This window comes from Cydia pomonella, chromosome 23, assembly GCF_033807575.1.
Source record: "Cydia pomonella isolate Wapato2018A chromosome 23, ilCydPomo1, whole genome shotgun sequence".
NCBI classification, from domain to species: domain Eukaryota; kingdom Metazoa; phylum Arthropoda; class Insecta; order Lepidoptera; family Tortricidae; genus Cydia; species Cydia pomonella.
Window position 1 is genome coordinate 13,341,763 of NC_084725.1, and position 16,074 is coordinate 13,357,836.

Here is a 16,074-nt window from a genome sequence, read left to right on the forward strand (position 1 = left end):
GCATAGAGTGTAAAATAGAATAATTATGAAAATAAAAACTTGTTCAATATGATCGCGCGCATTACAAGTTACGATTACTTTAATTTTAAATATAAAAGGACGTAAAAGTGTTAACTTTCTTACATAAACTGGACTTTTTGATCAAGATAAATAATTATTTCATTTTGGAAGCATTTATATTTGTGTTAGTTTAATCCTCGTGGCACACATTGTTCAAGGATGAAAGCTATTCTTGCGTAAAATGGCTATTTAAATATAGTTTCTTCTTTTAAAATATGAGTAAATTGTGACACACTTGTGAATGTCATTACATGCCCCGTGTCGATTTACTTTAATTAGCTAAACACATTGCATACCAAATTAGGTTAAGCATGTAAAATTACCACTATATATACCTATGACCTTGTACCCAGTAAGGTTTAATGCAAAATAAATTATCTTTATCTTTACATTTTATCCGACTTCTAAAGCAGATGTGTTACTAGTAGGTAACTTTTTAGGGTTCCGTAGCCAAATGGCAAAAAACGGAACCCTTATAGATTCGTCATGTCCGTCTGTCTGTCCGATTCTGTCACAGCCACTTTTTTCCGAAACTATAAAAGCTATACTGTTCAAACTTGGTAAGTAGATGTATTCTATGAACCGCATTATGATGTTTACACAAAAATAGAAAAAAAACAATAAATTTTAGGGGTTGCCCATACTTAGAACTGAAACTCAAAAAATCTTTTTTCATCAAACCCATACGTGTGGGGTATCTATGGATAGGTCTTTAAAAATGATATTGAGGTTTCTAATATCATTTTTTTCTAAACTGAATAGTTTGCGCGAGAGACACTTCCAAAGTGGTAAAAAGTGTGTCCCCCCCCCCCGTAACTTCTTAAATAACAGAATGAAAAATCTAAAAAAAATATATGATATACATTGCCATGCAAACTTCCACCGAAAATTGGTTCGAACGAGATCTAGTAAGTAGTCTTTTTTTAATACGTCATAAAAATTAAAAAAAAAAAATTTTTTTCATCAAACCCATACGTGTGGGGTATCTAAGGATAGGTCTTCAAAAATGATATTTAGGTTTCTAATATCATTTTTTTCTAAACTGAATAGTTTGCGCGAGAGACACTTCCAAAGTGAAAAAAAGTGTGTCCCCCCCCTGTAACTTCTAAAATAACGGAATGAAAAATCTAAAAAAAATATATGATATACATTACCATGCAAACTTCCACCGAAAATTGGTTCGAACGAGATCTAGTAAGTAGTCTTTTTTTAATACGTCATAAAAATTTAAAAAAAAAAATTTTTTTCATCAAACCCATACGTGTGGGGTATCTAAGGATAGGTCTTTAAAAATGATATTTAGGTTTCTAATATCATTTTTTTCTAAACTGAATAGTTTGCGCGAGAGACACTTCCAAAGTGAAAAAAAGTGTGTCCCCCCCCCTGTAACTTCTAAAATAACGGAATGAAAAATCTAAAAAAAATATATGATATACATTACCATGCAAACTTCCAACGAAAATTGGTTTGAACCAGATCTAGTAAGTAGTTTTTTTAATACGTCATAAATGGTACGGAACCCTTCATGGGCGAGTCCGACTCGCACTTGGCCGCTTTTTTAAGCTTTCTAGGACTACATTTTCCCGGTGGTCTCGGAGGAATAATCACCAATTACAACATTATGCTGAAGACAATGCCGCCGTCGAAAGTTTAAATATAATTTAAAACATTAGTAATACGTGATTGACCATTTGAACACTTTACGTCAAACACATAATCGTCACTCACACAATGTAAAACTTATTTGAAAGTGTTGAGGTTACTTTGGTAACTTACGCCATAACACTTACTTTTATAAGTCTTCATGGCGTTATGGGCGTAGTTACCTTGGCGTTCAAAAGGTAAAGAAAGCTTAAGTAAATAATAACGTGTAAAATTAATATTAATTAATTATTATATCTTGCACTGGTGCGTGGCTCACTGCATCTCGTCACACGTGTCATCCATAAGTGCATGCTGCGCGTGCACTTTCTTCCTTTTTCAAACTTATACTTTTTATCACTCCCGCTATTATAACAGCCATGTACTATTGCTTTTTTTGTCTTCATTTGTTTTATTTTATGACATTTTGTTTGCAATATTAAAATACTCTTCCGCCACAATAAGCTAAACTGGAGCTTAAAGTAGGTATAGTAAATTGTTAACCAAGGGATGAAACGGTAGCTTTCACCCGAGTTAAACAAATAGGCAAATTTGCATAATCAGTACCTAATTAAAGTAAATAAGTCTTTTTACTATGAAGGGGAAACTTTTTGCGATAACTCAAAAACAGCTAAACTGATCATGTCCGCTATAGTTTTCATTTAATGCATTTCTTAAGCTCTACTTCCACGATTTTTTTCATATTTTTTGGACCTATGGTTCAAAAGTTAGAGGGGTGGGGGGGACACATTTTTAGGGTTCCGTAGCCAAATGGCAAAAAACGGAACCCTTATAGATTCGTCATGTCCGTCTGTCTGTCCGATTCTGTCACAGCCACTTTTTTCCGAAACTATAAAAGCTATACTGTTCAAACTTGGTAAGTAGATGTATTCTATGAACCGCATTATGATGTTTACACAAAAATAGAAAAAAAACAATAAATTTTGGGGGTTCCCCATACTTAGAACTGAAACTCAAAAAATCTTTTTTCATCAAACCCATACGTGTGGGATCTATGGATAGGTCTTTAAAAATGATATTGAGGTTTCTAATATCATTTTTTTCTAAACTGAATAGTTTGCGCGAGAGACACTTCCAAAGTGGTAAAAAGTGTGTCCCCCCCCCCCCCGTAACTTCTAAAATAACAGAATGAAAAATCTAAAAAAAAATATATGATATACATTGCCATGCAAACTTCCACCGAAAATTGGTTCGAACGAGATCTAGTAAGTAGTTTTTTTGTAATACGTCATAAAAATTAAAAAAAAAAATTTTTTTCATCAAACCCATACGTGTGGGTATCTAAGGATAGGTCTTCAAAAATGATATTTAGGTTTTTAATATCATTTTTTTCTAAACTGAATAGTTTGCGCGAGAGACACTTCCAAAATGAAAAAAAGTGTGTCCCCCCCCCTGTAACTTCTAAAATAACGGAATGAAAAATCTAAAAAAAATATATGATATACATTACCATGCAAACTTCCAACGAAAATTGGTTTGAACCAGATCTAGTAAGTAGTTTTTTTAATACGTCATAAATGGTACGGAACCCTTCATGGGCGAGTCCGACTCGCACTTGGCCGCTTTTTTTTTCTTTCGGAGCGATTATCTCCGAATATATTCACTTTATCAAAAAATGTTTGTTGAAGACCCCTATTAATTTCCTTTTATTAAGAAAGACCATTCCAACGATACCCCACACTGTAGGGTTGAAAATTCACCCCCACTTTACGTGTAGGAGAGGGACACAAAAAAAAAATCTACGACTTTGTCGGCTTTATTGATTTATATATCCATGCCAAATTTCAGCTTTCTAGCACTAACTACTACGGGGCAAAGCCTCGGACAGACAGACAGACGGACATGGCTATGAGGGTTCCTAGTTGACTACGGAACCCTAAAAAATGGACTTTGAAGGCGGCCTAACGGATTAGGTACTCTACATATATATCGACAGTAATCGAAGATACAGTACATCGATTAATATTTGCGATATTGATATTGAGTGATGTACTCACCTATCACCCTGACGGAAGACCAGCGTTAGCACCAAGCTAGCACCACGCCATGCTGAGTCCGGACCGTTTTGTGGATATGTTATTGACCGAAGCGTTAGGGGCAAAAATGTTTATTTTCCTCTACAGGTCTCAATTCTCAACTGAATTTCGTGAAATTTTGTGAGCAGGTTCGATGATCAAATTTTTGTTTTCATTCATTCTTTTTTGGTAAAGTTTTCAAAATGGCGGAGCCATGGGGGTTTGCGAGGTCTACAGCGAAAGCCACTGGTGTTATAATGTGTTGTTAGTTTGCTTTTCATCTTTTTGCCTATTTCTTCATTTACTACTTGCATGTAAAGCGTTTTGGCCTTGAAAAAATTATTTATATTTCCCTATCTAATGGTTTTCATCAAATCCATCAGCCTAACTTTATTAAAAGTCTATCCAAACTTATGCGTCAAAAATTCCTACTTCTATTTTTTTTTTACTAATTAAATAAAATATAATATCACATAATGAAGACTAAAGTTAAACCTAGATATAAAATAAAATCTAAAACTATAAAAAACAAGAACCAATTACAAAGAGAATACCCCTTCTAACGGGTCAGCCTGCAGCATGGATCCCATGACACTGGCGACGTTACCTCTCTGTATCGCAAGGGAAATACGTTGGGAGAGGTAGGCGCCAGCCATGGGGTCCCCTGTGGTGTCGACCAGCCGCACCGACAGTGCTCCCATGAATATTTTCATGTTGGCTGACCAGGGACCCAAAGTCTCCACCGCGAGCGCCGCGCACTCACTCTTGAGGTTTGAGTATTTGGGCCTCGTCAGCCGCAGCGCCGGCCCGAATGCGGCGTCCCCTGAATGTGGGACTGGGCTAAGATGTCGACACATGTTGCGTCCCACACCATGCACCAGGGCCCTTTCTAATGCCCACGGCACTAACGTGGCTCCGTCGGGACACAGGCCGTCGTCCCTCGTCATGCCCACGGCTTCTAAAACCTACTTCTATTATGTATTAAAGCAATTAAAACATATCGCGACAGACGCCACCGGTGATCGTAGAGCTGGCAGCTTCCTCGCACAAAGATACAGCGAGGAAATGCTGCCACCATCTACGGCACCATGGCGCAGGGGGATGGTTTTTAATTATTTAAGATTAGTTTTATTTATTTTTAGATTTAGATTTGAAGGTTTATATAACACCCCTATGGTGGGACTGGCACTAGTAATGGGATGGTATAGAAAAATCCTGTAAACCAAGTATTTACCATCAGTTTTTAAACGCTGGCAACATTTTACCATAAACAAGAGCCAAGGAGACGCTTAAGTTTGATTTTTCATAGATATTTGCTAGAATGAAAATTAATGGCGCCATACATCCCATGACTGGAGCAAAAAACCATAGTCCAAAAACAGAATTACAGTAGCTTTCATTAAATAGATAGAAAATATAAAAGACGCATAGGACTTTCAACTTTTAATGCATAAAGCGATAGAATTTTTATAGGTATCGGTGAAATATCAAAAATACCCCAAATATTCTCTTAAATATCCCATGATTAGTGCCATTAACATAGGTTACTTAGTTATATAAATGTGTTATTTGTTTTTTTCTTGTATTATTAGTGTTTATATTCATTCATACCTAATAAATAAAAATAAACATTGCAAATTAGACATATCGTTTGCAACATTATTTCAATAACGTGTAACTGGAGATAATCTATGACCTACGTGTGTCACAAATAGATACATTGTAGCTATCTTTAGGTGAAGGACTGCTGTATGGACTTAGATTTCCACGTGTACAGCTCCAGTAAATAACAGAATGTCACCTTGTTACTACATGTACTCTGTCAAACAACTTTGTCAGTAGAAAAAGGCGCCAAAATTCCAATTTTCTATAAGCTGATAACCCTTCGCGCCTACGTTTTTTAAAATTTTCGACTATTTTCTCTATATCTAGGTCATACTAAGCAACTTTTACTATGGAATCAACCCGAAATCGCGAAAGAAAATTGACCCTTCCTTAGGAAAACATCAGACCAGCAAAATGTAAAAAAAGTTTTTTTTTTAATGTGAAGGTCGTAGCGTTAGGCAAGCAAGGGTGTTTAAACTTCGACCCATAACCACATACCCCGGTCTGACGTGTGCAATTTGATTTGATGTTTAAAAATTGTGAAGACAAGCAAAACAAGATATTGATTAAATTATGATTTTGTTATAACAAACCGACCCGTGGGCCGGTATTTTTTATACTACGTCGGTGCAAACAAGCATGCGGCCCGCCTGATGGTAAGCCCGTAGCCTATGGACGCCTGCAACTCCAGAGGTGATAATGGCCTAACACTCCGCACCCTCGTTGAGCTCTGGCAATCTTACTCACCGGCAGGACACAACACTATGAGTAGGGTCTAGTGTTATTTGGCTGCGGTTTTCTGTAAGGTAACACATAGTTCACCACAAATCCCTATTTCTATATAAAATAGTAACAAATTTTGTGACCCACTGTTATGCATTTAACAGAGTAGCATAGGAAATATGTCTAATATATCATTAAAGAGCAACCCAACATCTTAACCCTGTAAATCCTGCGTGAGTTGCACTCGTATAAAAAGTTGTAAAACACTTTGGAAGCAAAAAAGTGAGGGCGCGGATCTCGGCTTTCTTGACATGTCAGGTCTTTCTTTAGGTAGGTAGCTAAGTGAGAGCATCTTATTAACCCCCTATGCGAAAAGAGGGGTGTAAAACTACTTTAAAATGTGACTTGCCGTAAAGTTTTTAAACTAGACATTTCGATGCCACTACCACCGTTATTTTAGACAAACAGCTTATGTTTATACTTATACAAATTTAGGGACAAATTAGGTAAGCTAATCTTCGAAGTAATAACGTCCGCAGCATGCTCGGCCGAATTTCACCTTCCCATTCCATCGGATTTATTTTATCACAGAGTTTCTATGGTCACTTCCTGTCTCCATCATCAGAGCCCGATGGTACCATAATATTGCATTGTCATCCGACTTACAAATGTATGGATTTTTCCAGCTTCATCGGAAACCGGGAAGTGAGTCAAATTTATCTTGCAAGATTTGACTCGTACATACAGACATTACCTATACCATTGAAAGTTAAATAAAAGCTTGTAATAATAAGAACGAAGTCATCTTAAAACGTCCATTCATTTTAAGTACCTGTTAAAAATTTTACGCTTCTGTGCACGAAAAAAGTGACAAATGAATCAATAAAATCTTCAAATGGATTGTGTATGGCGCCAAAAGGGTGTAAAGAACTGAAACCAACCATTACTGTTGTACAAATAAATCTCAAGCTAAAATGATTCCTTTTTATACTGAATTAAGGGATACATCTTAAAAATACAGCTGTAAAGTTAAGACTGCCACGTGGAAAGCACATGTGTGTAGTTTCAATAGTTTTTTCGCTATCCAAAGCGCTCCTGTTATTCCTGAAAGAGTCACGGGGGAGTGTGGACGCCGGCCATTTTGTTTGCGCGGCAAAAGTTAGGTTATGTGTCACGGTGACAGTTCCTGCCGTTTTAGTGACGTGATACAGTGATTGATTAGTTATCGGTAAGTTTCTTTTTTCGTCTTATGCATTTATTTCTAGGAATGTGGTTAGGTATTTTATGGCGTGCAACGACATTGGCTATCGATAATTTCTATTAAAAATATTTATTTTAATTAAAAATTAATATATTAAGGATATTTTTATTTTAAATACTTAAAAAAATATACATGTAGAAATGTAGAAATTGGTGGTTTTGTAGAAGTGCAAAAAAATACTTAAAAAAAAATATTCTATTTTATTTTTGTACCTTTGATTAAATAGAATAAGTATAATAAAATATACACTGCGTGATCTCACAAAGATAAAATGCAGGTATCTACACATACAGACCTGTATAAAAAAAATAAGGATATGATTATGACAATCTCACTGTACTGTACTTGTACTTGTCTTACCAGTTGCCGATTCACACTATGTAGTATATGTACCCACTTGTTTCTTACAAAAATAAATAAGTTGTTTTGTTTTAGAATATATTTTATGCTATTCGTGCACTATGTAAATAATGTATATTACGATTGTTTATATTTCTCTATGTAAGTGAATTGTAATATTCGTTTGGAGAAATAAATTCTTAAACCATAAACCATATTATAAAGAGTGAGAGTGACATAAGCAAAATAAATAAGTTAAAATAATTATACTTATTTTTACGAGCACTTCTTCTTGTGTACCAGTTTTTATATTATATTATTTTTTATGATATTTTTTTTTATTAGTTATACGTTTTTATAAATATATATATAGCATATTGTTTGATTTGTTTTTAAATAAAAACAAATAAATTGTATTTCGTCATCTCTAAGGCTTTACCTATTTTTGTTTGTATTATACCTAGCTAACAAAACGCCAAGAAAACAATTTAAATCAATGAAAAAACAGATTTCAACATAATTAATGAATTAAAAATGTTTTTTTTTCTACTCATGGACTGTATTTCTTTTAAAATATTAATTAATAAATTGCCAAAACTTAAGAATCCGCAGCAAGCTCGGTTCTCCATACAAACGTCGTTACGCTTTCATTTTAAAACGCCTTGTTAGATTGCTCTGAAACTTTGTACTTACAACAGTACCCCTAGTGTAAATATTTTCGACAGCGAAACGTGACGTACGCGTTTGCGTTAAGGGATCTTTTTGTATGAGATTTTTGACTTTCCAAAACGTCCCACTTGGCGCGCTGTTTAAAAACCCATACAAAATGAGACTTAACGCAAACACGTACGTCACGTTTCGCTATCGACTAAATTTACACTAGGGGTACTGGATAAGGTATATCTATGCGTGTAATTCGTTTATGTATTCAGATACCATACCTACATAAAAAAATACAGCGAATTTAAGTTTTTCATACAAAACTTGTTTTTGCTCTATTTCCTTTATTTTATATATAAATTGGAGCTATATAAACGATATACCTCATGTCATTGTATGTGCAAAGTTTCATTACAATCCAACACGTAGTTTCAAAATGAGAACGAAACTCCGTTTGTATGGGAAGGTGAAATTCGGCCGAGCTAATGACTTTTGTTACTGGTAAAATTTACTACTGTTTAAAAACTGATGTTAAATACTTATTTTACAAGATTTGTAGAGTACGCGACATCCATTAATAGGGTGTTACATACCCAATAATAATTAAATAGCCGCCGGTACTACTAGTAAATTGCATATCTCTATACATTTCTGATAGCTTCCGTAACGACAAATAACCACTAATGATATCCAAAAATACAGTTGACCTAACTTTAGGTATCATTAGCTAACCGTAACTTCCTCTCCGTCAAAATAGGTTGTAGCACTTAACACGTGTTACCAGCCTGTAATACAGCGCAAAAAAAAGGATTAAATTTATAATTCGCAGATGGCCGCGGGCGGAGAAAGTTTATTTTTATAATAATAGCGAAGCCACATGCGCAAACGCAAACACCACATGTCAATGGTCTTAAGATTACTGAACTTTTATAGGTAAATGAACCCGATATGGCTGAATTCATCACACCTTACGAAGATGACGGCCTATTTCAAGAGGCAGATGGCGTCACAGACCTACACGCTTATTACATGTCGCAATTCAATTTAGAAATAGAAAATAAAAGAAAGAGCGATAACTTCAAATATGGAACTGAAGAGAGCTTCGATTTTGAAGTCCTCGATTGGAACAATGGAACCACTCCCAACACTGACTTTGAAATAATCGATGAGGTTATCGATAAGAATATCAAAGAGCAGAATATAAAAGAGGTGCTCTTGGATCTAGATAGCATTGAATTTGATGATAATAGTTTTAAAAGCGAATCTTATAGTGAAACAAGAACTGAAAATAACTTTTATGAAGGAAATAATGACTACATCGATGACGAATCTTTAATTGATGAGCTTTGTCGAGAAGATGGTGAAAATTCTAACTCCGGTTTTAAAGAAGAATATCTTGCTACTCCAACAGAACCTAACCAATTACCTTCTATAGAAACTGCTTTTGCGAAACGTTATTGCAATTATAACGTAGAAGAAGTATCACAAAAACAGTACTTTAACCAAACTAATGAAACTATTGTAAATAGTAATAATAATACAAATGTGGTTAACAGTCTAGAGCAATACAGTTATCCGAACAACATATTGTATAATTTAGATAGCGATAAGACCTATATTTTACCGGATACACCGACAAGTTGTACAGAATTCAATTTTGAACGACACGAAAGAAAAGTTTCAGTGTCAGAATCGATCGAAAGCGACGTGCAGAGTTCAACTTACTATGATGAAAACTCTGAATTGTTAGACGAAGATGAACTTTTTGTTAACTTAGATGATTTTGGTTTAAATCTTGAGAGGGAGAATGAAGAAGTTGAAAATAAGTACAACTATTCAACTGAAAGAAAAACAGCCAAAGACAAATCACAAGGTAACTGTTGTTTTTTTTTTCAATAAACAAATAGTAGAGTGCCGACGATCTCTGCATCAATAATAAATACTATGCAACAATGACACCGTTAAACATATTTGTTCTAAGGTAATCAACCTATGGTTTGACATCCCATTTTATTGCTTGGAGTTAAAATTGATAGTAGCTACTATGCGGACGATTTTTTTTAACTAACCAGATACCATTAGTGCAAGGTGTGGAAAGTATGTGTTTTACATTTCATAACCTGATATATTTTACTTCCAGGAGAACGAGTGTGCTTATGGGAACATTGCTACGAGAGATATCCGAATCAGAATACTTTGGTTGAACACATTGAAAGAGCACATGTTAATACATACAAAGGTAAGTCAATAATCTGTATTTTTTTTGTAAGACAGGTACGTAAAAGTCTTATTATTTGTATGTTAGTTCAAATGTTGTACCTAATCCATTTTTACCAACTAGAAATGGCGAAAATTTAGCAGTCTATGTAAGTTTCGTATATGTTTCGTCTGTTCCAAAGTAACGAGCCAATTTTGATGAATGAAATGGTGATAAGAAATCGATTCGTTATTATGAAGTGGGTAACACAGAACAGGCTCTATTCTAGCTAACTTTGAAAGGAGAGGATTTTTTTACAAAAATAAATACTGTAATCGCTTATTACATAGGTACATTTACACGGTCGCCGGACACATTTTGTAGGAAAGCCGGTTGGCCTCCCAAAGAACAAAACGCCACGCTCCTTGATAGGAATAATCTACTTGACCCGACCACCCTCGATAGAATGTCGTGACGCACAATAATTAGGAGAGCCGACCCCACCTAAAGTGGGAAAGAGCAAGGAAGAAGAAGAAGATGGAAGTGTGATTCAACAGCATATTTTTTAAATAATCAGTCATAACATTTTTCTCAGAATGTCCATTCTTGCAGGTGACGAATTCAGCTGCCTGTGGCGCGAGTGCGCGCGCGCACGGCGCCCGTTCAACGCGCGCTACAAACTGCTCATACACATGCGGGTGCATTCCGGACATAAGCCGAATCGCTGTCATGTAAGTTCTTCCGTTTAGTTCTTTTTACAAGCGTTTTTTTAATACTACGTTGGTGGCAAACAAGCATACGGCCCGCCTGGTGGTAAGCGGTGACCGTAACCTATGGGCGCCTGCAACTGCAGAGTTACATGCGCGTTGCCAACCTTAACACCCCGCACCCTGGTGGAGCTCTGGCAACCTTACTCACCGGCAGGAACACAACACTATGAGTAGGGTCTAGTGTTATTTGTATGTATGAATGTATGTATGTATATACTTTATTGTACATAGAAATAAAACACGAAAAACACAGTTACAGAGTAAATTAAATACAACAAGGCGAACTTATCCCTGTATGGGATCTCTTCCAATTAACCTTTGAGGAAATGAGTAAAACAGAAGTAATGGCTGCTGCGGCGGCGCCGGCGGCTATTTGGCTGCGGTTTTTGATTTAAAGCTTTCATTTAAAACGCATTGTATGTATGAATTTATGTTCGGGTCAAATCTTGCAATTCGATTCGATTGAGCTAAAACTTTACATACCTATATAAGTTGGGTGACAATGCAATATTATGGTACCATCAAGCTGATCTGATAATGGACACAGGAGGTGGCCATAGGAAATATTTGTGTTTGGGTTTGTTAGAATTGTGTCGATGAGTATTAGTTACCTGTTGAAAGTATAGTCAGCGATAAAAGCTTCTATCAAAAACTAAAATGACCACAAAAGCGTGTATCAAAAATGAAACACCTAAAGTGGTCCACGAAATAAACAACATAATCCCACATTGAATATGTTATAGCTTTATGACGCTTTCAAACTTTCCTCTTTCAAAGAGTTGGCGGTTGTTGCCAAATAAGAAATTTTGTCGAGTGATAATTGTCCCTTATGATTGAAAAATAAAAGCTCCTGATCTAATCTGTATCTGTACACCCCAGCACCCAGGTTGCGGCAAAGCGTTCTCCCGCCTCGAGAACCTCAAGATCCACGTGAGATCGCACACGGGTGAGCGCCCGTACGCCTGCCCTGCGCCGCATTGTCGGAAGGCGTTCTCCAACTCCTCGGATCGGGCTAAGCATCAGAGGACGCATTTTAATGCTGTAAGTACATCGGTGTAAGGTAGACATCTTTAAACTTACCTTTAAGACAATCTCAATGGATGTGGTGTTGCTACCTTCTGGTCCCACTTAATATGAAACACAAAACCACCAGAGAATAAGAATGGATGTGACAGCAGAGCGTCATGTCGTGCGAGAGAGCGGACTTTTACCTTAAATACAATAAGTGCAATGCAATACAAATTGTACTCTTTATTGCACAGCTCAATACAGAAAACAATACTGTGAATACAACAACTCAAGAAGGCGTAAAAAACAGGCAGCCTTATCGCTAAAAAGCGATCTCTTCCAGACAACCAGGACTTTCGGTAGTGGAAATTACTAAATTTATGGCTACTAGTAGGCTGTACCTACTTTAAGTACCTACTACATAAAATAAAATGTTGAAAGGGAATACGAGGGAAGAACATGCAATCTCTCTTCGGAGCCATAACCATTATAACCAAAGGCCCGTTAAAAAGAACCATACTGTTAAGTACTGTTAGCCAAATGAGCTTCTCCCGCCAATGTTAGCGTCGGTATGATTTGTCGTCCTCATCTGTTGTCATCTTTTTCATGCGCTCTCTGACGCCCGTTTGTTTCTAACCATGATGTCTATTTTCCAGAGACCATACGCCTGCGGAGCAGCCGGCTGCGGCAAGCGCTACACGGACCCCTCCTCCCTCCGAAAACACGTCAAGTCCCACCCCCACATCACCAGCGTGCCCAGAACTTGTCTACCACCGCGACCTCGTCGGATAGAGCAGGAACAAATGGTGCCGAGCTCACCAGCAAAGCTGGCGACGCTTAGGTGTATCAGGGATAAGTTGACTGTGCCACGATTACAGAGACTCTAGATTCAAGGCTGTAACTTTGGCTGAACTTATTCAAAGGCTATGTAAAAGGTTACGCCAGCCCCTCATACCTTCAGAAATACTTCATGTCCGACCCCCACATCACCAGCACGCTGGGTACGCGGCCCAGGATTTATCTACCATCGCGATCTCATTAGATAAAGCAGGAACAAATGGTGCCGAGCGGTAAAGTTACCACAGAGACAGCTGTAGACTATGGTCAGAGGCTACACTAAACCTTACCTTTGGAAGTATTTCAAATCACGCCAGAATACCTCCAGTGTACCCATGAATTGTCTCCTACCACGTTTCCGACGGATGGAACAGTGTCAGATGTTGCCAAAAAGTACTTATCTCACTCGATATGCTAATGCCTAGTACATGACACTGCTGTTACATCCATAGACTATACAAAAGAGCTCCAAACAAGCTGGCAGCGCTTGGTTGTATTCATCAAGAACAAGTTGACTGTGTTCAGTTACTAAAGATTGTAACTCTGAAGTCCGATGGGTTAAGGAGATAAGAGAAGTTAAATTGTATGATACCCATAATTGTTTTCCGTGGCAGCTATTTATATCTTACATGTAAAACCTGTTATAGTCAGGATGGCTGATGTTATTCTCGGCGATTCTCTCGGAACTGTAAAGTTCTAAAGAAATCTCAAATCATTAAGTCCTGTAGAAACTTATCAAATCTCGAATAACGAAGTCCTAAAGGAACTTGTTAAATCTACATAGATTTCGATTAGGAGGAAATTAAATTAAAGACGATTAAAATATTAACACAGATAGGACATGGTACAGCAAGACATTGGGTAATTAGTACTAAAGAGAAGTAAGGCAGAAAAAGAACGTGTGGTTTCAGGGTCGATTTAAATTATGCTGTAGTTTTTTGAAAAAAAAAAAATTAGTTAGTTTGAGGAGCGAATAGAGAGGAAATCCCAATTTGGGACCAAAGAAATTTAAGTAAGTACCTAATATTCAGTTGAGTTAAGATAATCCCAAATGTTTCGTAACCTGGAGGAAGATTTTGTAGAATATACAGTAAATCTACAGAAATACAGTTGCACTTATGTTGTAAAAAAAAAAACAAAACAATAAAATCGGCCCTTGATGAAATGCCGTTTGAAGATCGTAAGTAGGTATTTTATAAAGTATGGAAATGAGAAGGATGGTGAAAAATTAAAATCTTAAGTTCTCTTCCCAGAACGTATTTTGTTTTTTAATAATTAATATAATTACTTTTGATGAAGTACAAAGATTCGATTAGTTTGATAACTTGTACAAAATAGCTCAAGTTTCATAATAAAATGCTCATTTGAAAGACTGTAGTTGTAAGTCAAATTGATAATTATTCCATTGTTTAATGTATTAGTTAATAAAAAATATTCCTTTGTTTGAGAAACAAAAGATCTCTAAGAAGCATTTTTTAGAAAATATTTCATAGTTAAGTTAAAGAGACCAATAGATAATATAAGGACCAAGTAGTCTTCCTAAATAGAACTTCAAAATGAACTCGTGCTCCGTACTATTTTAATAATTACTTATATATAATCATTATTATATATTTTTTATATTCATGATATAATTAGAAAATTATTTGTGAAGATTTTCTTCATGTTATTTTGTACATATTTCATACGACGTTTTCTAATTGATATTGTTTAGTTTATCTAAAGTTTAGTATAATGTCTTCCTAAAACACCTATAATTGCTCAATTTAAATACTTATAACTGCCCAGTTACTGGGAAAGATGGTACAGATCGCATTCATAGTTTTTGCCTTAGAATAATAAAACCTAGAAATCTAAAAGTGAAGTCACAACACGAGAAAGTATTTTAATTTTTTTCACTGTTACAAAGGATCTGTGGATTATGTCACAGTATTTCAATGCAATGGTTCCACTCCCGTTGCTAGGACATGATATTATCTTCTAGGTTTTATTATCCTCAAGTTTGTGATCGGTCTGTTTAGTGAAATAATTATGCGTCTTTATGTAAATTTGCATTGTTTTTTTTATTATTGCGTTAGTTAAGCTTGTACAAATATAGAAATATAGAATGCTTTCCAAAGAATCTCGCGAGTATATAATTTTTAAGTATTTTTCCATTGTAAGATCTCCAAGTATTTGTTATTTTTAAGTAATTTTAAATGATGAAATACTTTAGCGGCAGTTGCTGTCACGCTCAGTAGAGATACTTAATAATTGTTTCAAATAAATATTAAAGTTTAATTTGCATTTTATTTTTCTTCAACCTGCTATTATAAAAAAGTTCAAATAGATTGTCATTTACTTATATTTTAGAAGAAATTTGATCAACAGTAATATTATATACCAACAATTGAGATTAATAACTAAACTATGTAAAATAAACATTGGCTTGATTAATCCAATATTATGTCTATTTCTATAATAAATGGGAATGGCCTTTCGAAATGTTTACATAGATGGCGCCATCATAGCTTGCCCTGTTAATCTTGCAGTGTCAATTTCTTTTTTTGGGATGTTTAAGCACTGGCCAGCCTTTTAAGCCAAATCTCATAAAACCAAATAAGAGACAGTGGCAAGCGCCATCTCTGCAAACCTATAACAGTTGCCAAAGCCATTGCTTATATTTTCTAAATAATATTCTGTATGAGATACGATATGATTTTCCCCTGGGCCCAAAATCGACAGTCTCCTTTGTTTACTTATTTTCTAATATTAGGTACCTATTTATTTAGTACTTACTTTTTACGCGTGGTGCAGAGATGTGGCAGAGAGGCAACAAAAACAAATGACGAATCACTTACGCATGAAAGACTTCAGTGAGGTTGAGGGTCGAGCGAAGACCTGTAACGATAGCTGAAGCATGCCGACCTTTGGTACCTAGTGTTAGAAAGTTGCTAT

At 35.8% G+C, this 16,074-nt stretch overlaps 1 protein-coding gene and 1 long non-coding RNA gene across 2 annotated transcripts in view; one reads left to right on the forward strand and one right to left on the reverse strand.

Moving 5' to 3' along the window:
• LOC133530658 (uncharacterized) overlaps positions 1-16,074 on the reverse strand; it is a 231,863-nt gene that overhangs the window by 39,864 nt on the left and 175,925 nt on the right. The window lies entirely within an intron of this gene.
• LOC133530619 (uncharacterized) lies at positions 5,424-15,417 on the forward strand. The gene is made up of 6 exons (XM_061868622.1): positions 5,424-7,293; positions 9,259-10,198; positions 10,466-10,564; positions 11,135-11,253; positions 12,172-12,333; positions 12,957-15,417. Exons 2-6 carry the CDS (start codon positions 9,274-9,276, stop codon positions 13,185-13,187), a joined length of 1,536 nt encoding a protein of 511 aa, XP_061724606.1. The 5' UTR covers positions 5,424-7,293; positions 9,259-9,273; the 3' UTR covers positions 13,188-15,417.

What these genes read in the sequence shown, in the direction of transcription:
- LOC133530619 (XM_061868622.1), top strand. Translation starts at nt 9,274, where the DNA reads ATGGCTGAATTCATCACACCTTACGAAGATGACGGCCTATTTCAAGAG. An exon ending in AGCCAAAGACAAATCACAAG is followed by an intron (nt 10,199 to 10,465) that starts GTAACTGTTGTT and finishes TTTTACTTCCAG; the next exon opens with GAGAACGAGTGTGCTTATGG. An exon ending in ACATGTTAATACATACAAAG is followed by an intron (nt 10,565 to 11,134) that starts GTAAGTCAATAA and finishes CCATTCTTGCAG; the next exon opens with GTGACGAATTCAGCTGCCTG.